This window comes from Varanus komodoensis, unplaced genomic scaffold, assembly GCF_004798865.1.
Source record: "Varanus komodoensis strain SLA01 unplaced genomic scaffold, ASM479886v1 scaffold29_1, whole genome shotgun sequence".
Lineage (NCBI taxonomy): Eukaryota > Metazoa > Chordata > Lepidosauria > Squamata > Varanidae > Varanus > Varanus komodoensis.
Window position 1 is genome coordinate 11,064,102 of NW_025335759.1, and position 22,929 is coordinate 11,087,030.

Genomic DNA, 22,929 nt, shown 5'->3' on the forward strand with positions numbered 1-22,929 from the left:
TTGGAAATCAAGAAGCAGAGCAGAAAAGTTGAGTGGGCAGGTCTGTTACAATACTCTGGGTCTGTTTATTTCAGTCTCGCTTTGGACGCCAGCGCAGAAGGAACAAGCCTGTCCCAGAGAGAGCAGGGAATCATCAGGTGCAGTTTTCGAAAGACTTGAGACAACAAGGGTGGAAAAAAATCCTGAGTGGCAAGTGAAGCCAAACTTTAAGAGGGAAATTCAAGGGAAAGAACATTGTCTTGGCGCTCTTTGGCTTTTTTTCCTCTGATACGAATAAATGTTTCAAGTTGGGAAATTATTCTGAATTTCCACAAGGAGTTTTGGCAAGTCGGGATAGTTTTTAATGTCTTCTTAAAAGTTTGGATCCATTCTTCACCCACAATCTCTTGGGTGCTGACTTCACTGAAGATTTCGTCACTTGTTTTCGGATACGGGCTCCAGTGACAACTTTTTCAGCTTTGTAACTTCTCCGCAAGCTTGGGAGTCTTGTGAGAAATTGTCTCCGTTTCTTTCTGGGATCCCACCTTCCTGCCCATGAGCCACTAGATTGCCTTGGAAGATGGGATTTCTTGGGCCGCTTCAGTTTTCAAAAATGGGTCACCTGGGCCGGTTTTGTCTCTCCTGCCTGCTAGCTTGCTGGATCGGCATCTGCAAAGCCCAGGAAGGTGAGTGGCTTCAACTGCGTGGCTCTTATGTGCGGACGGACCCGTCCGTGTTGTGCCGGTTATACTGCAGAAAGCGCCAGGTTCAAATCCGCACTTGGTGCTGACGGACACTGGCAGGCAGGGCACCCTTACTCCGTCTTAGTCTACCTTGCATGGTTGTTGTCAGTGTAAAACAGAACTAAAATCCTCGTTTGGCCATGGTGCCCGCCAGATGGTCCAGGGCAGTGTACTGTCTCACTGTCAAGCTTACCTCCTAGCACAGGTGAAATGTGATTTGCAGACCCCCGAACCTTTGGGTTAATTATTTAAAGTACGGACTTAAGAGTTGCTTGTTATGGAATGAGACATATTTATAATGAATACTGTTTGTCGTCTTCCACGGAGCGCAAGGTGATCACGGCAACTTTGCAAAAGCCAGCGTGGTGTCATGGTGAAGAGCCCGGGACTGGGACTCAGGCGACTGGGGTTCCAGCCCCGCTCAGCCATGCATCCAACTGGGCGGCTCTGGGCCAGTCACAGACTCTCAGCCCAGCCTGCCTCACAGGGCTGTTGTTGTGGGGAGAAGATCGGGAGCAGGAGGAGAATGAAGTCAGCCGGTTTGGGATTTGAAAAAAGAAAAAGGCGGGATAGAAGTCTGGTATTAAGTGATGGTGTTGGGCCACGAGGCAGTAGGTGGCTGAGGAAAGGATCTGAGCCTGTGCACATGAAATGAGCAGCTCAGTACAACTAGATGGGATTCCGTCAGCTCAGCCTTGTGTCCCTGAGGATGTGGAAGGAGGCGGGCGGCTCCGTTGTCCGACTGGGACATTTCCGAGGGCCTCACTCTCGAGGGATGTCCTTTCCGCAGGTGTCTTCAGCTGGGCCCCTTCAGTCACCGCTCCGGCTTTGGAAGGGGAACTTGATGCTCCTTGGCTGGGGATCGCAAGCAGAAGCGGGGATTGAAACTGGAGCTGGGAGACCGCTGTGGTATCCGGGCGAATCCCTTGGGGAGCCTGAATCGGTCCGGTGGTACCAAGGAGCAGTTGAAGGGTCAACACTGCCTGCACCCCCCACAACCCCCCCCCTTGGCCTGCATGGCCTTTCCAGAGTTTCTTAAGCAAAATGAGCAGTTCTCTGCCCCAGGGCGCTTACAGTGCACATTTTGCTTAGGTTGCAGGGAGTTGCTGACACCAGGAGGAGTGGAGGGTGGGGGAGATACAAAGGAATGGACTCAGCAGACCAGCTTTGTGTACTTAAGCTTTTGCTGAGGACTAAAAGGGCCTTAAGGAGCAGGGTTTCATTGCTGGATCCAGCCGAGGTCCTAATTCATGTCGACGAGGGGCAGTTCCAGAGAGAACTCCGGCTAGCTGGGTGTGGTTCGTGTATCTGCGTTTTCTGCAAAGCGGGAGTTCGGCTGTGAATTGTGAAGTGCAGGAGTGCGTGCGGAGGCCAAGCCGATCGTTATTTATTAATCCCCCCCAACCCTTTTCTACATTGTCTGGATTCATAAAACAATAATAGTACACCGAAAAGAACAAGTTCAAAGAACAGGAACGGCAAAGATGTTTTCCTGACCTTGCACATATTCTCCCTGTTGAGTCAGATCTGGAACTGCAGCCACCTACAAGGACTATATTTGCATTTGGGAGCAGGGATTGTGAGCCTCCCTCCACCCTTTGCACTTGCGGTTTGAATGAGCAGAAAAGGTCCGTAGGCAGGCTGAGTCGGAGAGGAGCTGATGCTTGAGCTGCTGGGATTTCTGAAATGCTTTCGAAAAACAGGTGGCTTTGCAGGCTGTCCTGTGTTCCAGAACTGGCCGTCAAGGCAAGGGGGTTTTGCTGTGTTGTGTTCAGCCAGAGGCCACTGTGCGGTGAAAAGCCGCACTGGACGGAGCGATTAATTAAGTCAACTGTACGGTTGACTCAACTTGACGGATTCATTTTACGGGATTTATGTCCTGCTTTCTTCTATTTTAAAGTGTGTGACATCATTCTCATCTTCCTGCTCTCAACGTTTTCCCCACCACAACAACCCTGTGAGGTAGGCTGGGCTGAGAGTCTGACTGGCCCAGAGCCACCCACTGGGCTCCACGGCTGAGCGGGGACTCGAACCCAGATCGCCTGAGTCCCAGTCCCGGGCTCTTCACTATACTGGCTCTCTTTTATATATTCTTCTTCAAAATAAGCCGCTCTATAGGCACTATTTATACTTTAATGCACACATTTTGGGTTAGGAATCGTCATGAAATTCAAACTTATATTGGCTATACATAAGGATGAAGGGTGGGACAGACATTTTCCTCACAAGGAGGCTGGAAGAGCCCTGCTGGATCAGGCCACCATCAGACGCTTCCTTCGTTCTGTTCCCACGGTAGCCACTCTGCATTTCCCCATCTGCTCTGTGTCTTGATCCTGGCCTGCTGCTGGAACTTAATGGTATCTTGAACCAGGTATGTGAAGACTGTGGGCGGATTTCCCGCCCTGATGTGTTGGACTACAACTCCCATCCTTGTGCTGCCTGGGGATGATGGGAGCCCTGTCCTTCACCTACCTGGCTGGAAGATCCCATTAAATTCCAGTGACCAGTCTTTTACAGGCCCGGCCAACCTTACGCACCAGGGAGGCGCAGGGTTCCCTGTTCGGTGGGCTGCTCCCAGCCCTATATCGAAGCCCCTCCGTCCCAGGGGCAGGACCTCGTCTCCCGTAAGCACTGGGGCCAACTGTGATCCCGCTGAAACGGGTGACGCCATCTGGAAGAAACGCGCCCGTCATCCCCGTCCGCGTGAGCGTCTCATCTGTGCACCAGATCGCGAGGCTCCCCCGAACCTGCCCCTCTGGGTGCCGAGGCTGCGTGAGCGTCGGAGGGAGTGGTCGCGCTTCGTGAGCCGGGCGTTCCAGAAATAACTTTTCAGGATGTGCCGATACGCCTTGGGAACGGGCGCCATCTCTGCTCTTTTTCCTTTCTGCTGGGGAGAGGGCGGCCGTTTGCCCGACTCGGGGAATGGATGCCGCAGCCTGCGTCTTCCTTCCGCAGCAGAGGTTCCCACACCCACTCACCTTAGCGCCGTCCCTTGGCAGGATGGGAGACCCGGCGGCCTTTGACTGGAGGGAGGGCAGGGAGGCAGCAACTGTGCCTCGCTTCTGAGGCTCTACTCGGGGCCGAGCAAAGTTTAAATCCTAAAAATAGGAGGCTGGGGGGGGGGGGCATGGCCTCTAATTCTGGGGACCTCTGTGACTTGGGGAGCTGCAGGCCAAAGGGAAACATAATCATTAACTTGTAGAATTCATGGCCACCAAGCGCTGTGTTGTGTTTTTGTCCAATGAGTCTTCCTGGGAGCTCTGGGTGGTGTCCCCCATCTCACACACACACACACACACACACACACACACACACACACACACACACACTCGCTTCACTTGCACAGTAACCCCATGGAGGGCTGGAGAGAGCAGGGTGCACCAAGGGGCCCCAGCTTTGGCTGAGAAGGTCTTGGACCTGGGCTTCCTCAGTCAGTTTAAATTTTCTGATGATGGCAAGTGTAGATAAAACAGGCAAGGGAAAAGAGCCCTGCGAGAGCTCAGTGGAAGGAAAAACAAGTCCCCCCAGAAGCCACACGTCATTTTCCCTTTGCATGAGCATTGATTGTTAGAATTTTTAATTGCGTCTGCTTATTGCGGTGTTTGTGTTTCATTGTTAGACCGCTGCTCCTGACAAAGGAGAAAATTGCTCTCTGGAACACCCGGAGGTTCTCATCCAGTGAAGCACTGCGCCTTTCGTAACAGGCGACACTTTTCCCCGTTTCTGCTTCTGGCTTCTGCCGGAGACAAAACATGGGGCTCAATGCACTGGGGCGTGTTCAAGCAGCTGATGCTTGTCATTTGACAGACCAAACTTGTCCCAGCACGAAGATGTCGGTGCGTACGAGCATCGCTCTTAAAGCCACAAAAGCCATGCGAGGGGGAGAGAAAGGGGCCCCCTCCTCTCAGTTTGACTCGTACGAGTCCCTCTTCTTGCAATCATGAGAAGCGAGGATCACTTTGCACATGCTCAGAGGTGCTCTTGTCCTTACTATGGCTTCCTGTGTTCCCGGAACGAGCCCTAAGGAGGATGAGGCCCTGGGGAGAAGATGCTGTTTGATGCTTCCCCTTGTCTCTGTTGGGCTGCTGCCGCCCAATGCTACAGGCAGAACCATCACGGTTTTCAACCGCTCGGCTGTTTGTGTCTGGAAGCCCTTGCTCCTCTGCCTTTGAACGGCTGGATCGGCAAAAACCAGCTGGCCGAGTTGTCGGTGGCGTGGCAATCGGCGCGGTCACTGGTCCTTGCTTATCCTGGAAACCTGAGCTAGGCAGGGCTGGCAGAGAGACGACACCGGCAACCCTTCTCTGCCGGGAGAGGCGCAACATCCGGGCAGGCGATCACCTCTTTCCTTTCCTGAGATTCGGCCAAACTTGGGGGGAGCAGAGAGCCGCTTGCCTTGGAACTCGCTTTGTGTGTTGGGGGGGCAGCTCACAGAGGGGGAATGAGGCTGGGGACAGAGCAAACTGCCCCCCCCCAGCAGAACGGGAAGGGGGCTGTTGGGCCCCTGCTGCCGAGCCAACAATTAAGCGTCTGTGCTGGACGGGGATGCTCAGTGTGAGGACACACGGTACCCGGCCCCCCCGCCCGCGCTGCCCTGGGCCAAGGCTTTCCCCCGGGTGGGGGGAGGCAGGCTGGGTCAGTGACGCCATAGGCCTGACCGAGAGAGGCCCCCACCTGCCCCTCCCTCCGAGGTTCCCAGTCCCCTCCACCCCGATCATGCAGCTGATGCAGGGCAAGTGGAATCCCACTGCTGACTGGGGCCCCTCCAGTCCCCCCCCCCTCAGGGAAAATGCCATCAGTGCCTCCAGGAAGTGCTTGGGGAAGCAAGAGAAGGGCAAAATCATGCTCTCTGCCCCTAGGTGCTTACAATCGATTTTGGAAACAACCAGCACAGAGGAAGAGGAAAAGAGAGCAATGAGGTTTGGGATCTTGCAGTCATGGAGTCATTTCTTGTCTCTCTCTCCCACCTTATTCCCTCTTGGGAGGAACCCAAGGCAATTTGCATGAGCTCCCACTGCTCTATTTTCTCCTCACAACAACCCTGCGAGGTAGGCTGGGCTGCAAGGCAGTCACTGGCCCGAAGTCGCCCAGGGAGCCACCCAGCCAAGCGGGGACCAGAACCCATGTCCCTTGAGTCCTGTAGTCCAGCAGCTGCAGCGCAGTGATGGCGACTTGCTTGTCTTTTGATGCCTATGCCCTGTTTTCGTCTTCTCTGCTTTTAGTTGGCCTCTGGTCCAGCTGCTCGACCATGCCTTCAACATCTGCTGGGCAGCGACTCACGCCAGGGACTGGCTGCCCGACTTCCAGTCTAACCAGGACGCCACACTGGTTATGGCTCTGGGAGGGGGGCGCTCCCCGCCCCTCGCCCAGCCTGGAGAAAGGCCCACGAGGCACCGGGGTTTCTTCCAAGCCTGCGACGTCTGTTTCTCAGGCTCTGGAATGTGCCCCATTCCTTAGGGGTTAAGCAGTGGCAGGATATTCTCAGACTGATTTATTAACCGCTGCCTTCGCTGCTCCCCACACACCCACGGATCATCCTTGGCGCAGGCATCCATCCCATGCACAGAGGGTCACAGAAAAGCTCCACCCTTGTTTTGCAGCCCGGGGAGACGGACAGCCCGCTCTGCTCGAGGGACGCGCTTTTGTTCCAGATGAGCTAGCAGGCTCCGAGGAACGACCCGGGCCGACGGCACGGGGGCTAAAGTGGAGTGGGCGCCACTGGCCGGTGGCGATACTGGCCGGACTGTCGGGCCTTGGCCGAGGCAGCCCCTGGCCAAACACAGGCGTGCCTTGGGGTTCATCCCTAGCAGCCATGTCTCCCCTCCCTCGTCCTGTTTTTACTCTAGAGTAGGTGTTGGGTGGGGCATCGTGGGTCTTTGATTTGTGATTCGACAGATTCAAGAGGAAAAGCTCTTCTCGTGGCATGGAATGGATTTCTGCTCCGTTTTCTTCCATCTGCTCAGTGGTGTGTATTTCTGTCCCCAAAAGGCTACAGCCTGTAAAATTTAATGAGACGCTTTGGGGGCTTAAAAGGGGTGTGTGGAAAAGAAAACATACAATAATGTATTTACAGATACCATTTAAAAGTGATCATGGAGCTTACATAGTGTAAGTTTTGGACTGGAGCTCAGAGAGAGCCAGATTCTAGTCCCAACAAAACTCACTGGGGGGCTTTGGGTCAGCCACGTCCTTTCAGCCCATCCTACCTCACAGGGCTGTTGTGAGGATAAACTGGAGCTATGTAAGCTGCAGAGGTTCCTCACAAGAGGAAGAAAGGCGGGATATAAATGCCATGATGCAATAACAATATAATTACCATGATGATGAATCTTTCCAAACTACTTGTAATGGCTGGAGGTGCAGAGATGGGAAGAGAGGCTTCCCGGTTGAGTTTCCACCTCCTGTGCAGGTGGCATTTTCTCGGCTTGCAGTGAAACAAGCAGCGAATTGTTGCAAGCCGCGAAGGCAAAGTGAACCTCTGCAGCCGGCTACCCCAACCAGCTGCCCCCAGACAGGCTGGACTGCAACTTCTGTCCTCCCACCCCATCCAACCCATTACGTCCTGGGGTCCGAGCGTCTTTAGAGGTGCTTTGGACTCTCACTTTGGGAAGAGGGCCCCATGCTCTGCCCTGTTCCACACGGCTCTGCATTTGGGGGAAGGCTATTTCAGAGCCCTGCTTAAATGGGTGGAGCACCTGTGGTTGCCATCCTTGGCAGCTGGGAACGGGAGGGCGAGGAGGAGCGTCTTTTGCCCGGCTGGCCGGATCGGAGAGCTGTCAGGTCCTTCCTGCTGCCGCCCACGGGGCTGCCAATGTTTTTACAAACCCTCGCTCTTGCGCCTTTAAGCAGCGGCTTTGGCCGGCTTCGGGGAGCTGGGCAGGTTTGCTCTCTGCTTCATAATCCTCTTCTCTGAGTTTCGGACGGCTGCCATTGATGCGAGAGCAGACAAAGTGATAGTCTTTGGCAAGCTGGCGTCCTCGAAATGAGTTGACCTAGATCTTGCTAGGGGAGAGCCATTCTGCAGGATGAGGCGGGGGGCTGGGACATGTGAAGTGCAAAATAAGAGTAAGGGTAGACCTCTGAGCATGTGCAACGTGCGTGTAGCTCCCCGTAAAGACTGCACAGTTGTTTTCTCTGGAAAATTACAAATCCCAAGGTTATAAGGCGGAAACTGTGAGAGTGTTAAAAACAACTTAGCACCTGGTTGCAGTGCATGGGAGGGTCAAGGGAGGAGGCTCATCTTTCGCCTCCTTGGAGGAGTATTATGATGTGGAAGACCAGCCTGGCCCTACGCAGCTGCAGGGATCTTGTTCTTCCTTTCCCTACCACAAAACACCTGTAAGAATGCTGAGACAGAGAACTAGTTCCTGATTTTGCATGTGTTTTTCTTCCTCCTCCCTCCCAACCCCCTTTCCTTTTATGCCGTGACTTTTTGGTTGTAAGCTAGGGTTGACTGCTTTTAAAGCTGCTCTGGGAGCCTTTTTGGGGGTGGGGGTGGGTAAAATGCTGGGGGTAACTAACTAGATGAGGAAAGCAGCTGGACAGCTGTGCAGCCGGACTCCTGGGTTCTGTGGATATTGCGTCAATGCGTTCTCTTTCCTCCCCAGCCGCCTACTTTCAAGAGAGCCCCTCGAATCTGACCTCCTCTTTGGGCAAAGACGTCAAGCTCTTGTGTTCGGTCCTCGCCTTTGAGGAGCCCCCCGAGATCAGCTGGCTGAGAGACGGCGCGCCCCTGGAGCTGGCCGACAGCAACCAAGTGCAGGTGCCCCTGGAAGATGATGAGTGGATGACCACCAGCGTCCTGAGGTGAGCGCCCTGCAGCCCCACTGGTGGGGCAGGTGGGCCCAACTGCTTCCGCACCAAGGCGGCTTCCCCGGCTGGGAGCCTTCCATGTTGCGGGACCATCCTCCTGCCAGTCCTAACGTTTGCAGAGCCGCAGAGCAGGAAGAGGGAAACCTGGCTTGGAACCCTGAAGGAAAGTCCTAAGCAGAAGATGCAGCGGGCTGGCAAAGGAGGGGGCACGGGTAGGGACCACGCTTCGGGGGAAGAGCACCTGCTCTTCAGGCCAAGCACGCCAGGTTTGATACCTGGCGTTGCCTCTCGGAAGGGCTGGGTGGCAGGGGGTGGGGAGGACACAGCCAGTCCGGGGCAGCTTCAGGGCTGCGGGGGACCCTGGGCCGAGCCACTTCTGCGAGCGGCTTCCTCTGGCAAGCTGAAGTGCCTTTACTGCACTTGCACTCAAAGCCCGGGGCAGGCGGAAAGTCGCGGCCTGGCTGATTTGGCCTTCAGGCCAGAGACCTTGGGGAGCTGGAGTCCAAACACCGGGGGATCCCCTGCTCTAGTCAGCGCATAAGGAACTGGCTCCAGCTGCACCAGTCACTTCCCTCTTTGCCCCGGAGCTGCATCAGCTCAGGAGCATGCTGGAAAATTACAAGGGCAGCCCCAAGGCAGCCGCTGAGATCCTGGGGCGGGCGACCGCGGCGGGGCGCTTGAGGATGTCCGGGGCGCTGCTGACCGTCACTTGTGCTAGTCCTCGGTGAAGGGTGCTTCTTGCGTTCGGTGTGGGGTGGGAGCCAGGAGGGCTGGCAGGCAGGGCCCTCCAAAGGCCTGAAAGGAAATGCTCCTGAAACGAGAAAGTGGGATATGGACGCCCATTGATTCTGTTTGTGCGAATCAGTCCGCGGATCCAGGTTTCTGGTCAAAGATGGAGCTGCTAGTGAGGAGGAAACATGGGTCAGCACACCCCAAACTGCTACCTTCCAGATAGGTTGGACTACAGTCCCCATCACCCTCCACCAGCATGACTGACAGCGGTGGCTGTGGATTATAGGGGCTGAAGTCCAGAGGGCACTGATAAAAGTAAGCCTGGCGTGCCTTGCCTTGCCTTCTGTGCGTCTTCTGCCTCCGCTTACAGCATATATATAAAAAACAGAGCCAGACCTAGGAATAAAGGCACATTTCAGGGGTGCTGTTGTCCTTGCGCTCATGTGCCCTCGAGTTATGTCCCACTCCCAGGGACCCTATCAGTAAAGACCTGGAGTAGCCCTGTCCTTCCCAGCCCGCCTTTCTTGCCAGCTCAAGGATGGATCCTTCTCATAGTTGGTCCTCCTCCTCGTCCTTTCCCCCAAACTTGCCCTCTCGTGATCGTGGCCCTCCACCTTGCTCCCAGTTGGGAGAAAAGCCAGGTCTCCAACGGCGCTCTCGCTCAAAGAGCTGCCTGCAAGGGGGGCCTCCAGGGAGGGGAAGCGCAGCCGCATCAGGCGGGAAGGCCGTGCTGTGGAACAGGGAGACGGATAACTGGGGTGGCGTGTTTGAGCGAGGCCGTGATCTCACCCCTTCTTCACGTGAACAGCTAACCATCTTCCTCTAGGAGAGGAGGGGGTGGCCGGCTGTGTGGGTGTGTGTGAAAGAGAGAGAGAGAGTGTGTGTGTGCGTGTGCATGTGGCGTGCATGAGTGTGTGTGACTCACTGGGAAATATTCTTTCCAGTTGCTCAACCCCAAAGCAGGAAAACTTGGCAGGGAGGGCTGCTGGCACCTCGCCTCCCCCTCTGACATCAGGCGCGTTTCTCTCCTGCTTCTTTCCCTGCCGCTTGACAGGGTCGCGAGGCAAAGCAGGGGAAAGGGTTTGGGAGCCGACAGGGCCCAGAAGGTGCGGCAAGCCGGATTTTCAAAGGGTAGAGAAAAAGGACCCTTCCTGAAGAGAATGCCATCGGTATATGTGGTGCTTTTAAGGGCTGCTCTGGATGCTTCCGGCCTCTTTCTCCTGATCTTCCCATGTCTCTCAGGGCCACATATGTGGCACGTTCCCTCTCTTTTATCTTTGCAAGGGTCCAGAAACATTGGTTAGATGGAGGGACTCCCAGTAGGGATATGAACGCAGGTCTCCCTGGCTGTAGTTCAGGTATGGATGGGTGACCTGCAGCCCCAGGCTCAGTTTCAGAACACCTAAGCGTGCCGTCTGTTCAAGCCCCTGGCGAAAGTGCTCTGTCTCTTCCCCAGCAGCCCAGGGGAGAGCAAGAGAGCAGATCATGTCTGCCTATCGGGTCCATGTCTGCCTATCGGAGCCCACCTAGAATCCTTTGCATCCCACCTTAAATTGGACCTGGACTTGAATGGGCAGCCAGTGTAACCGACAGAGGACCGACGTTATATGTGAAAACCGGCTGGTCCCCATTAGCATCCTGGCAGCTCTATTCTGAATCAACTGAAGTATCCAGACCATCTTCAAGGGCAGCCCCACAGAGAGCGCGTTGCTGGAACCTTTCCAATCCATTAGAAAGTGCACAACCTGTCCCAGTCCTGAGCGGCAGTGAGTGGGCAGCTGGGCTCATTTTGTGAGGACAATATTATTTTCAACAGCCAGGGCTGCTTGGGTGCCTGCCCGTGTCACGTGAGCGTGGAATTCAGTATGTGATGAAAGGGGCAGCCCCCGAGACTCTCGGCTTTCATTTAAAAAAGGCATTTATTGACCTGATGATGCTCATCTCTGAATTATGCTCTTTAGAGGAAGAAAACTGGAAGTATTTGACCTGCATCTAGGGTGAGCTTGAAGCAGACCTGCTGCCAGTTTCCTCCTTTCTTTGGAAAGCGTGTTATTCTGCAGGTGCAGAGGAAGTGCTGAATTTAAAGCGCTACTGTGGATAGTTGGGCTCCAGGAAGTCCCACCCAGCCAGCGCCAATGGTGGTGCTGATTATGCATGATAGGAGTTGTAGTACAGCAATTCTAGAGGCCAGCTTGTTGGGGGATGTTGCTAGAACTTCTGAAATTTTGTGACTGAAAATCAGACAGTCTTTTTCTGCAGCTGCCTCTTGGAAACCAAATTTCTACCCTTTAGTTCCCACACTGTTTTTTTTTTTTTTTTTAATCATTCATTAGTTGCATGGGCTCAGCAAAGCCCTTTTTGTTCTTTTAATAGCTGTTTCTTTTCTTTCTGGAGAGCTTCTAAATTCATTTTGGCTTTGATGAACAGCACAAGAAACAACGCGCAGCTGGGACAAACAAGAAAGGTCTAAAGAACATTTGCAAAATTAAACGCAAGAGCCTGCAGATTAGATACTTTGCTTTGCCTGGTGCTGCTGCTTAGGATGCAGAAGAGAAAACAAGGAACTGAACCCCAAGAATATGGAAATGGGCAAGGAAGGAATCCTGAGCTCTAAAAAAGCAGAGAAGCTGCTGGCCCTTTCTGTCCTGCCTCGGCTTTTAACATCAGAAAGAATCCCACTCTGGCGGCACACTATTTGTGGCCATTCCCTGCTTGGTGCCCCAAATGGGTGGACTGCATAAGAATATCTTGTAAGTCATCCCGAGACATTGGTAGGGGTGGGATAGAAAAGCTTTTAATAAGCAAATAAATAAATATAAGCAGAGTCCTTCTGCATCTGGAAAAAGGCCTTGCCCAACATTCTGTTCAGCCAGCGCCCAGCCAGCTGCCCATGGGATCCCACGAGTTTGTCCCCAGTGCATTGACACCCCCACATGGCGTGTGCCGCAAGAAGTGGTGCTTTGAGCGATATGCCCCCCCCCCCCCGGATGAGTAGCCCTCAACAAGCCTCCCCCTCCAGGAATTCTCTTCCTTTTCAAAGCCACCCGGCTGGGTGTCCGTCACCACATCTCATGGTCACGCTTAAATATGCCCAGGTGAAGGGCTGCAGCCTGTTCTCTGTCTTGAATCTTCCCCCAGTCGGAGTCATAGGATGATATAATTACATTCTGGTATTGCAAGAAGGGGAGAGAAATGGCTTCCCGTCCATCCAATTCTTTTCTAATTGTGCCCAGGGTGGAATCTGCCCTTCTCCCAGAAGGCACAGCCTGGGTGGGCTTCTTCGCAGAGCCCCATGGCCCCACAGCCACGGGGTGGCTTCCTTGGCCAGTCGCCACCAGCTTGGAAGCCACCGGCGTGCATGTGAGGTTGAGATATTTTGCTCCAGTGTGCATCCTTTTGCACTTGTCTGCAACGAACTGCATTTGTCAGTTGTTTAGTCTCCCTGGTTGGAACGATTCCTTTGAAGCTCTTTGCGGTCCCTTTTTGTTTTAACCACCCTCAAGAATCTGGTGTCATCAGCAAAGCTGGGCACATCAGTGGCCAATCTTAATTCCAGATCAATTAGGGGCAGTCCCAATACAGGTCCTTGTGGGATCATTGTTGACTCTATTGTTAATTGTAATCCAACACCCTCTGGAAGGCCCCTGATTGAGGAAGGTTTAAGAGCCCTGGTCCAGACTTTCAAACAGAAACTTTTTCCACAAACATCAGGATACAAAAGGGGATAGTATTACAGTGCCATTAAAATCTTGTTGTGAATTTTGATTCCAGATGCACCCAATTCTCTGCAGATATCAGGTATATTTGTAGCAGAACGTTACCTAGATGGATTTCTGCATCGGTTTATGTTACTGAATTTTAATGGTATTGCTTGTGATACATTTTGCATTCTGATGCTTAAAGTAAATATTTTTCTTTGGAATGTTGGACTGTAGCCCTGTGCATTACAGTTCTCTCTGTAATGGAAAAAGTTACCCTGGGAAGGAGAAGATGACCTTCCCTTGAGGCACAGCGAAACGGCTACTTGGTGAGAAGGTAGCTGGTGGCAGCGTGATGGGGCCCTGGGCAAAGCAGTGTCCTGGGGCCCCTGTGACGACCACAACTGCTGTTGATTTTGCAAGTTTTCCAGTTCTCCAAGGGTGAACATGCACAGATTAGTGTGGGGCCCACGGGCGAGTGCCCCTCAGCCCCACGCGTGAAGACGGCCCTGGCTGTGGGGCACCATGAGCCTCTTTCTCGGCGCTTTCAGAAGGGTTGTAGAAAACGTGGCATCATTTCGCATTCCTCGCAGCTGCAACCTGCAAACACCGGCGATACGTTGCAATGCAGCATCGCGACCCAAGTTCTGGCGCAGCAGTGAACTTCCAGGTCCATGGAACCCAGTCGGAAAGGAGATGCGCCGTCGTTTTACTCCAAGTAGAATCATGGCTTCTGTTTTGCCTCTAAACATGCAAATTGCATACATTAACACAGGCAGTTCTGCTGGCCGCCCTGTGCTGCCTCGAAGAACAAAGCTGTCAGGGCTACTCGTCCGGATGCATAGTCTTACCTCCAGTGTCAGAGGCAGGATGTCTTTGTGCGTCAAGTGTTGGGGGTGTCGCACACTTGCCCTGCTGTTGCACGCCCGCCCTGCTTCCAGTTGCACAAACCGGGCAGCCTCTGCATGGACGGGAGGTTGGATCCTGCGTGCTCTTGCCCCAAGGGGCTGAGAGGCTAAATTAATTCCTTGCGTGAATATTCTCCTCTCCCCTCTTTGCAGCATCCCTTCCGTGCAGCTCTTGGACATTGGGAACTACCAGTGTGTTGCCTGGGTCAATGGCTCCGAAGTCTTCTCCGAGGAGGCCTACCTGCAGCTGGAAGGTAAACGCAGCCGCGTGTGAGAGATCGTGGCCTGAATCCCTGAGCGGCCGCTTAGAAGCTTCGCACAAAGGCCGGAAAGGCTGTAAATGGGGGTTATAAAGAGCCGTTGCGGCTCCAGCAGGCTTGCTGACTGTCCCTATTTCGCTATTAGGAAAGCATTCCAAAACACCCCACTTTCTACGCTAAACATGTTCAGCCGGCACATAAAGCAAGCAGGAAACAAACAGGAGAACTGAAGGAGTGTCCTAAGCGAGGCTGGCGCTGGGGCCAGACATGCCCAGAGGAACCCTGCCTGTCGATTTGGCACCTTGCTGTGTTGCTCTCTCCTCCTCCTCCTCCTCCTCCTCCTCCTCCTCAGCTTCGTTTCCTGAGGGGGACACCCTCTTTGGAAAACCTCCCCACTACGGCCTGCCTGGTGCCAACTCTGCCATCTTTTTGGTGGCAGGTTAAGTTGGCCCTCTTTAAAGATCTCTCTGATCATCTATGGGCCTTATCTGTGGGTTGATCCAGGTGTCTTTTCCCCCTTCCTTCTTGGCCAGGTCTTTTTAATTGTATTTAATGGCATTTTAATTAATTTTTAAATGTTTGACATGTTGTTTTTATGTATTGCATTTTTTTGTTTTTATATCCTGCTGTCAGCTGCCCAGAGAGCTTCAGCTATGGACAGTGTAGACATGTAAACATTAATATTGATGAAGACATTTCAATAATTTAAGCAAGAGAAAACCTGATTAAACAATCAACAAAGCCCCAGTGAAAGAATTATATGTCCTGCAGCAGAGAAAGGTCTTGAGCTGGAGTCGAAAAGAAAGTAAGGTTGGCACCGGGCTGGTCCCCAGTGAGGGGCTTGTTCTCCTGGACTACGGTTCCCAGGTTATTCCATGCACCTGGCTCTGCTGGCAGGGGAATGCTGGGAGTTATCCGGGGGGGCAGCAGGTTGGGGAAGGCTGGAGGAGGCCACCTCTGGGCCAGATGTGCCGGTAGCAAGGACGGCCTCGTGTTCCTAAGCCTAGTGAACTTCTTGGAATCCTTTCTGAACATTCAGGAGAACGCCAAAGCGTGCATGGTCTTGTCCTAGTGAAGCTGTTTTCCAGCTGGCACGCTTGGGAATCGAAAACAAGGTGCAGAAGGAGCTGTAGTGGCAAGGCTCTCATTTATTCTAATTTTCTAGCCAGGATGTGCACTTTTTGGCATTTTTGAGCTGTGCTGCTTATCTGTCAAGAGATCTGCCCCCCTTTAAGCACAAGAGACCCCCCGGTTTAGCTGTTTGTCTGTCCTGGCTGGAGTTAGGTGCGAAGATTTCCTGGCAATCCCTCACTTTGCCAAAATTGTGAAGCATAGAGGGTGGGTGAAAGGGATTCCTTTTGAGCTCCCTCAGCTTGGCTGGCAGCAAACACATCAACGGGTTGATTGTAAGCCGAGCATCACCGCGCCGGTGCCAAAACGCAGCCAAATGCAGGACGGTTTGTGTCTGGAATATGACCGATCGGGTTCAGTCTAGTCAGCCAAACGCTCTGCATAGGATCACATGCCATTGTTCCCTTTACCTGATTTCCAGCATTGACAAAGTGGTGTCTCTGTTTGGTAACTATTTTCTTCCGAACTTCAAGTCTTGCCACTTAATTCCAGAACTCAGATTCCCAGGGCAGAAGGAATCGCCCTCTGCACATGCTCAGAGATGTCTGCGTCTCTGTTGCAGATATTCTGTGGCTTAAATTAAAATATAAGAAACCGTGGAGAACAACCCACAAATCACAAGCCAACAACAAGCTGTGGGTGCTATTCAAGGGTTGTTCATGGGGAACAAGCCATGGTTTGTTAATGCAGCTGGGTTCGGACAACACAGGTTCAGGTAACCCATGTTTCAACAATGACAGTGGTTGTGCCATTAGGTTCTAGGGGGTCATTATCGGTCCAGAAGTAGGTGAGCTTGGGGTACCTCGGATGCCTCCAAGCACCTGTGCCTGCTGTGTTTGCCTGCTCAGCCTCCTCCTCCTCCTCCTTGCCCAGGTCTCCCGTTTTTCACGGAGGAGCCGCAGGATCTGGAGATCACGGCCAATACCCCATTCAACCTCAGCTGCTGGGCCCACGGGCCGCCGGAACCGGTGCTGGTGATCTGGCTGCAGGACAGCATCCCCCTCCACTCCTTGGCGGAGCCGCTGGCCCGGACCCCTTCCGTGCTGGTTTTGCAAGGTGAGTCCAGCTGGGGGCCGCCGGTTCCTCCACTCAGAATCCGTCGCAGCGAGCGGATTCAGGACGTTGCTGCTCCGAGCCACTTGGCAGATGCTTGAGTCGCGTGTGCCTTGCAGGATGGCAGGGACCAGAGCCACTGAGTGCAAGCCGTCCTGCGCTGGACACATCGAAATCAGTGGGAGCCGGGCAAGAGCATAGCAGCTCCCGTTCATATCCAGCAAGCCTGTGCAAGAGTTTCTGTGGGATTGTGCCCCATGTGTGGCTAAGAAGCCTTTTCCCAGGAAGGCCCCTTTTGATGTTTGGGAAGGGTCCCTTCCACCCCCTCTCAATTTTTCCCTGCTTTTCCTGAATTGGTCCAAAATTGTTGCCCTTCCTCCGGGTTTGGCCTGCGCCTTTGCCTTCCCGGCTGGCACTCTGTTTTTAGGGCCAGACTCTGCCCTAGCCCTGCCTTCGACTGGCGGGCTGCTTGGCCAGGGAAGATGCGCGCTCTGCAGGTGCTCAGGAGCACCCTCCTTTTTTCATTCGGCAAGTCCCAGAACCAGGCCCCAGAGCTGAAAATGGCTGGAAGGCCGAGTCCGGCCAGAGCCTGGCTCAGGCCGTGCTTCGTCTTCCTTTTTCGTCTCTCCGTAACCGAGCCAAAAACGGTCTTTTCTTTTCCTCGCCGTTCCACTGACTGCAAAGAGGGAATTTTGATTCTCCCAACAGCCCTGCTCTGCTGCTATTGAGGGGTGGGAGTGGAAAGGGGGGGCAGCGAAGGCAGGCGGCCCCTCTTCGCGCCCTCTATTCAGCCTCGCCTCGTGAGTGCCCCTCCCCCAGCCCAGCGCGTTGCGTCCTTGTTCATTGTCTCGTGGCCCCCCCTCAAAGCCCAGCTTGTCCCCAACCCGCAGCCTCTTTTGTTCCCTCTTCTATGCAAGTGGCTGGTTTCTGATGGCCGGGATGGGGGCTTTGCTCTGAGCGTGGGAACGGGCCTGGCCGGGGTTGCCAAATGGCAGCCGGGCACCGGCCCCGTGTGCACGTGCGTGCGTGTGTGTGTCTGGGCGTGCACGTGCTCGCGTACACATGTGTGCCCCTCACTAGCAGCACTCGGTGCTCTCCTTTGGAATGCTTCGTGTTCCCGATCTCACTAACCTTTGCAATATGCAAAACCGCCCCTGCAAGGTAGGCCACCTTGACTACTGTGCCGATATGGATAACCCGAACGTAACGCGCTCTGAGTGCCAGGAAACACCAGGCGTCCTTATCGCGAGCTTTGTGGAGACGGAGGGGCTGCTATGGGTTGGGTGAGAGGTTGTGCCTGGAACATTCCCCTGGACCTCGGGGACGGGAGGGGCTGTGAGTCACACACAACAAGGGAGAAACACGTGTGGATGCGTATCGATTCCTGCCGTTCCGTCTCCATCCCATTCTCCTTGAGGAAGCTGGGAACAGTGTCCACCATCTTCCCCAAACTGGTGGTCTCCAGATGCGTTGGACCACAAAGCCCATCCTTCCCAGCCAGCAATGGGAAGGACTGGGCTGTTGGCTGGTGTGTACCGTTTTCCTCCTCCTCCCAGTTGCTCTGTGCCACAACCATGTGAGATCATGGCCTCCACCCGAAAAACCTGGAGGCCTGAGGCTGCAGGAGCGGAGAGAAGCTCCGTTTTGCTTCGGGGCGCCTCTGAGCAGGCCCCGGCAGCAGCCTGATCTTCAGCGATAGCCGGGGATCATGTCTAGCTTCGTCCTGCTATGAAAAAAGCGTCGCTTGCTGCTTTTGGCAGCTTGCAGCGCTCTGAAAAATAACGAGGAGGCTGGATTTGGGTTTGCTTCAGTCCTGCTGCGAATCGTACCCCTGAGCTGGAAACGCGGCTTCTGATCTCGGGCAGAGGGGAGCAAAGGTACCTGCTCGTCGTTGGTGAAAGGAAGGCTCTTGCAAGCGGTGGGGCGTACCGTGCCCCTTCTTCCTTCCTTCCTTCCTTCCTTCCTTCCTTCCTTCCTTCCTTCCTTCCTTCACACATGCTGCGAGGCTCCAACCCCCCATGAGAAAAACGCGGGCAAACCCAGATGCCGGCTAAGCTCTGGCGGCCCTCCAGGGACCAGCAGCTGCTCTCCTGCACCACATAGGGGGTCCTTTCCTGGCCTGCCCCTGTCCTTTGCGCTCCTGCTTCACCTGGCCCTGCTGGCGTTTCCCCCTGGCTGCTGTGCCGACCCCCCCCCCCCCACTGCCCTCCTGCTCGGGCCCCCCGGCGGCTTTCCCCTGGCCGCTCTTCGCTGGAACCCCTGCAGGGAGGAACCGAGGACCAGGCCACCGTGGATGCAGGATTTGGCCAGCACCTTTACGCCTGCAGATGTCAGGGTCTGGGGCTGGGATGGGAGTGGTGGAGACGAGAGAGGCCGGAGCGCCGTTACACTGCCCTGTGCCAGGGGCTGGGGCAGATTGTTTCTGAGGTCCCTTCCCAGTCTGGTGGTTCTGTCATCACCCCCGAGTTGGGCAGGCTTGGGGGATCTGCTTCGTTTCCTGCTCAAGTCCCGAAGTCCATCCATCAGCGTCCAGCACAAAAGAGTCGCTCCTGAGGGACAGGGTGCCTCTGAGCATGTGCTGTGCCCAGGGCCCCCCTCCCTCACTGGAACAGGCAGTTCCCTCCGTGGGCACACGTGTCCTTTGCCCCACTGCCCCCTGCAGTCAGGCAGGTTGTGCAGAATTTGGAAAGGCTTCGAGAAAGCCCGCCATCCAAAACAAAACCCCGGCCCTGTTTGCCCGGAGGTAAGACAGGAGCAAACCGAGCACGCGGAAGCGATGCCTGGCGTCTCTCGAAGCACTTTCGGTTCCCCTCCCTCCCAGAGTCTGTCTCCGCTGGCGACACGAGCCGGGCACACACGCCGTCGTCCCCGCTCTCCCCCGTCCCGGTCCCTTCAGAAGGGAGGCCGAGCGGAACCCTTCTGGGGTCTCGAACGGGGTGTGCTCGGCCCGGCCGTGCCCTGCCCTGCATGCCTGCCATTCCGCCTCTTCCGCTCCTAGCTCAGCCCGCTCGCAGCGCGCGTGAGTCAAGGAACGGGAATGCTGGAGCCGATGACACGCTGCTGAGTCAAGGCTTCACATCTGGGCCCTGAGGGATGGGAACCGGGACCGAGGGGGGCACAGGGGGCACCCTTTCCGCCGGCACTGGACTGGTGGACACAGGAAAGGATGAGAGAGTGAGCTGCCCACCCTCTGGGCTGGGTGGTAGCCCAGCGGTCTTACCCCTTCCTCTTAGAAGTGGCTCCATTCCTGTCCTTCCTAAACCTGGAGGGACGGGGCAGGAAGGAGAGAGGTCGCATGGCAATGCGAGATGGTGGGACGGCGGCCTCCCAAAATCAGGGAGAAGTTCGTGAGAATGGAGAGGTGATGTGTGAAGGAAAAGGGATGCTGGGGGATTAGATGGGGCAGAGGCGAGCTGAGCATGTGAGGAGGCGCCTGTGGTTCAGATGGAGACACAGGAGCAATGAGAAAGGCCCTTTCGACAGCGCACCGCGTTGCCGGTTTGACCGTCCTTCGCTGTCGCCGTGCTTTTCCCGTGGCTGGAAACGGGGGCCTCGCCAGATGGTCTTGCCTGTGTTGCGAAAAGCGTTGCTGATTGACAACTGCCGTTGAAGGCGCAAGAGCAGGGTTAGTTCTGGTCCGCTGGCAGCCCTGCCTGTGGTGTGTTGAAAGCATGTTCTCAGATTGTGCTGAAATATAACCCACTTTGGGGTTTTGACTGGCCCTTGGCATGCCTGATTAATGCTTTTGATGCCTGGTAGCTTCTCCAGGCCACTGGAAAGTAGGTTACACCGGTAGGTTGCCTGGCTGTGGGAGGAAAGTATTTGCAGTTTGAGAGGAAAACCAGCCTGCGTGTCGACCTTCCTGGGAAAGGCTGCTCTGCGGTGCCATGACCCGCTTCTGCAGGGCGCATGCATGTTACGAGCGCCAGGCATCCGGACGTGGCAGTGCTCAGAACATTCCAGCGCAGCCCTGGGGAAACACACGCAAACTTCTGTTTTCTGACGACTGGCAGTTCCCCAGTGTTGGAGTTCATGATAAACAAATTACTTTTCTTGTGGGGTCTTCTCCCCCTGAATTCAACAGCTCTAGAAAGGAAGGGTGGGTATCCAGAAGGCCACCAATTCTCAATTTTATTTAAGAAACACGAATCAGAAGTCAAGGTGGCCTGCGGAATGTAATATGAATATTGGCAGAGCACCAACACCTGATGGGATTCCATTTACAATGTCAACGTTATTGTTGGAAGGCATGTTATGAGCGGAGCTGGCTGGAGTCCGGGGGGGTCAGACTAGATGGTCCAAGAGGCCCCTTCTGACTCGCTTTGTTTCTATGTTTCAAGGGCAGATTCCGTTTTGAGCCATACTGTCGGGAATCCATAACAAACGGTGAATATATGAAGGAAAAAGAGATACACATATTAAGTATCGCTATGTAATATCAATTGAGCACATTTATTCACTCAGTTGTGAAATTCCCCTAAACTTTTATTCAAGGGCAAAATATTTTAATGATTATGGAGTAATGATGGAAACGAGGTAATGACTGGGCCAAAAAGTGAGCAGCTTCCACATTCCATTCAGCACAGAATGAATGACGTGCAGGGAAAGCAGCTTAGTTTCCGCAAGGTCATTGTTGCTCCAGGCGCCTCCTACCGTGGTTTGTCCCACGGCGCGTGGATGTGCGGCCGGGGATGTCGGCGTGGCTTTCAGATGGGCCCCTGAATGCTAGAAGCTAGAAGCATCCCGTGACGCTGAGGGGTGGGAGATTTAGGACCGATGAAAGGAAGTTCTTCTTCACATAACACAGCTAAACTGTGGAACTCACTGCCACAGGACAGCCTCCAATTTGCACAGCTTTAAATGAGGACTGGATAAATTCACGGAGGAGGAAGCAGCCGTTGGCTGATGCTTCTCACCCTGGTCCACATCCTGCTGATTCAGGAACCCTGAAGAGGCCTTCAGTTTTGCTGTCAAGCAGCTCATCCCATCGGGAAGCTCTTTCCTAATTCTTAGTCAAAATCCATATTCTTGGACTTTGGACCTATTTGTCCAGGTCCTACCCTCTAGAGCAACAGAAAGCAAATTCGCTCCCTCCATGCAACCTCATTTCAAATATTTTGCTGTCACATTACCCTTCATCTCTTTCTGAGGCTGAATGTTGCCTGCTCCTTCCTCCCAGGACTTGGTTTCCAAGCCCATCTCATCTTTGCTGTGTTGGAGAATTTCTCAGAGATGTCCAGCTGAGACACCATTGGAAATATATGTATATTTATTTGTTAAACTGCTCACATCCTGTCTTTCGGTTGTAAAACACTGGTCAAAATGGCTGGCCACATTAAAAGAGTCAGAACAGTTTAAAGTAACAAAAAGAGACATTTAGAGCCGCTAAAGGAAATACCAAGGAGAATAAAAGGGCTTCTTTAACCTACATCATTTTCGCTAAAAGGAGGGGGGGGGAATGGAAGGGTGGAACGGCCCAAGCTGCTTGGGGCTTTATATGTAAGCACTTGCGCTTCATTGCGCTTACATGCGCGCTGGTTGCAAACAAAGTGCAGGTGCTTTAAAAGAGATGGCCATAAAATGCTCACGCGGCCTCCCCCCCCCCCCCCGGTGAGCCCCTTAGCAGCCGCGTTCCGGATCCGCTTACATTTTTCAAGGGGCAGCTCCATGCGAGGTGAGTTACGGTACTTCAGTTGGGATGAGCTGTTATGTATTTATTAGATTGATATCCTACTTCTTGTTCTTTTTGAGCACGTAGAAGCAGCTTACACCACTCTCTTGCTCCTCCTGCTCTCCGGCTTATCCCTGTGTTTTTATTTAAATAAAAAATTTCAACCTAAAAAAAAAAAATTGCAACCTACTACGACCTCCCTGCGAGGTGGGTTGGCCCCAAGCAGGGCTCTTTCCAAGCTCCTGTGCTGGCCTCGTGGTTGGCATCGCCCTCTCCATTTTGCATCTTTGCATGCGGGGGGAGTGCTTGGCTCCCCCCCCCACACCGCCCCAGCCGCTGCTGCTGTCTGTCAGTGCCATCTGTCCTTGTGGGCGGCGGGCTGAGAGTGCCCACGTGCTGACTCAGCCCGTGCAGGATGCGGCCCAAAGGCACAGCCACATGAGGGGGGCGGTCACGGTTCGTTCAGCCCCCCTTCTCAGAGCCCCCCCCCCGGCGCTTGCGGTGCTTTGCCCTTCTTCCGCACCCCTTTGCCACCAGCGTCATTTCGCTCCTGCCATCTGTTTGTCCAGGTGGCTGGCTTCGAGGGCCCACGGGCTGACTCAGCCCTCGCTGGAGCGGCGTGGTCAGAAGACGAGCTTTCTCTGTGGGCTCAGAGACCGTTTGGCCTGTTTCCAAAGTGGGAATGGTGTGCTCGAAGCGCAGTTAAACGCAAGTTTGGGAGGGATCGCGCTGCTTTTGCCCAGCCAGCAACTCTGATGCTTGGGACCTGGAGGTGAACACTCCATTTCCCCACTATAACATTTGGTGGAAATCGTCTCCATCCCATGACATGCTGCACAAGGCTCGGGGCACTGACTGGCCGGCCGGCCGGCCAGCGCTCATGAATCGCTCGTGTCAGCTTCTCCTTGTCACATCGCACAGGCGCCCTTTTCCGCATTAAAA

The 22,929-nt window shown here is 54.3% G+C and overlaps 1 protein-coding gene across 1 annotated transcript in view; it reads left to right on the forward strand.

The window, feature by feature from the left end:
- Positions 1-592: 592 nt before the first annotated feature.
- Positions 593-22,929, forward strand: part of AXL (AXL receptor tyrosine kinase) — a 41,725-nt gene continuing 19,388 nt past the window's right edge. Inside the window, exons 1-5 of the mRNA XM_044435333.1 lie at positions 593-665; positions 8,330-8,528; positions 14,026-14,126; positions 15,973-15,978; positions 16,137-16,319. Coding sequence (XP_044291268.1) covers positions 593-665; positions 8,330-8,528; positions 14,026-14,126; positions 15,973-15,978; positions 16,137-16,319 — 562 coding nt within the window. The remainder of the gene's footprint in view (positions 666-8,329; positions 8,529-14,025; positions 14,127-15,972; positions 15,979-16,136; positions 16,320-22,929) is intronic.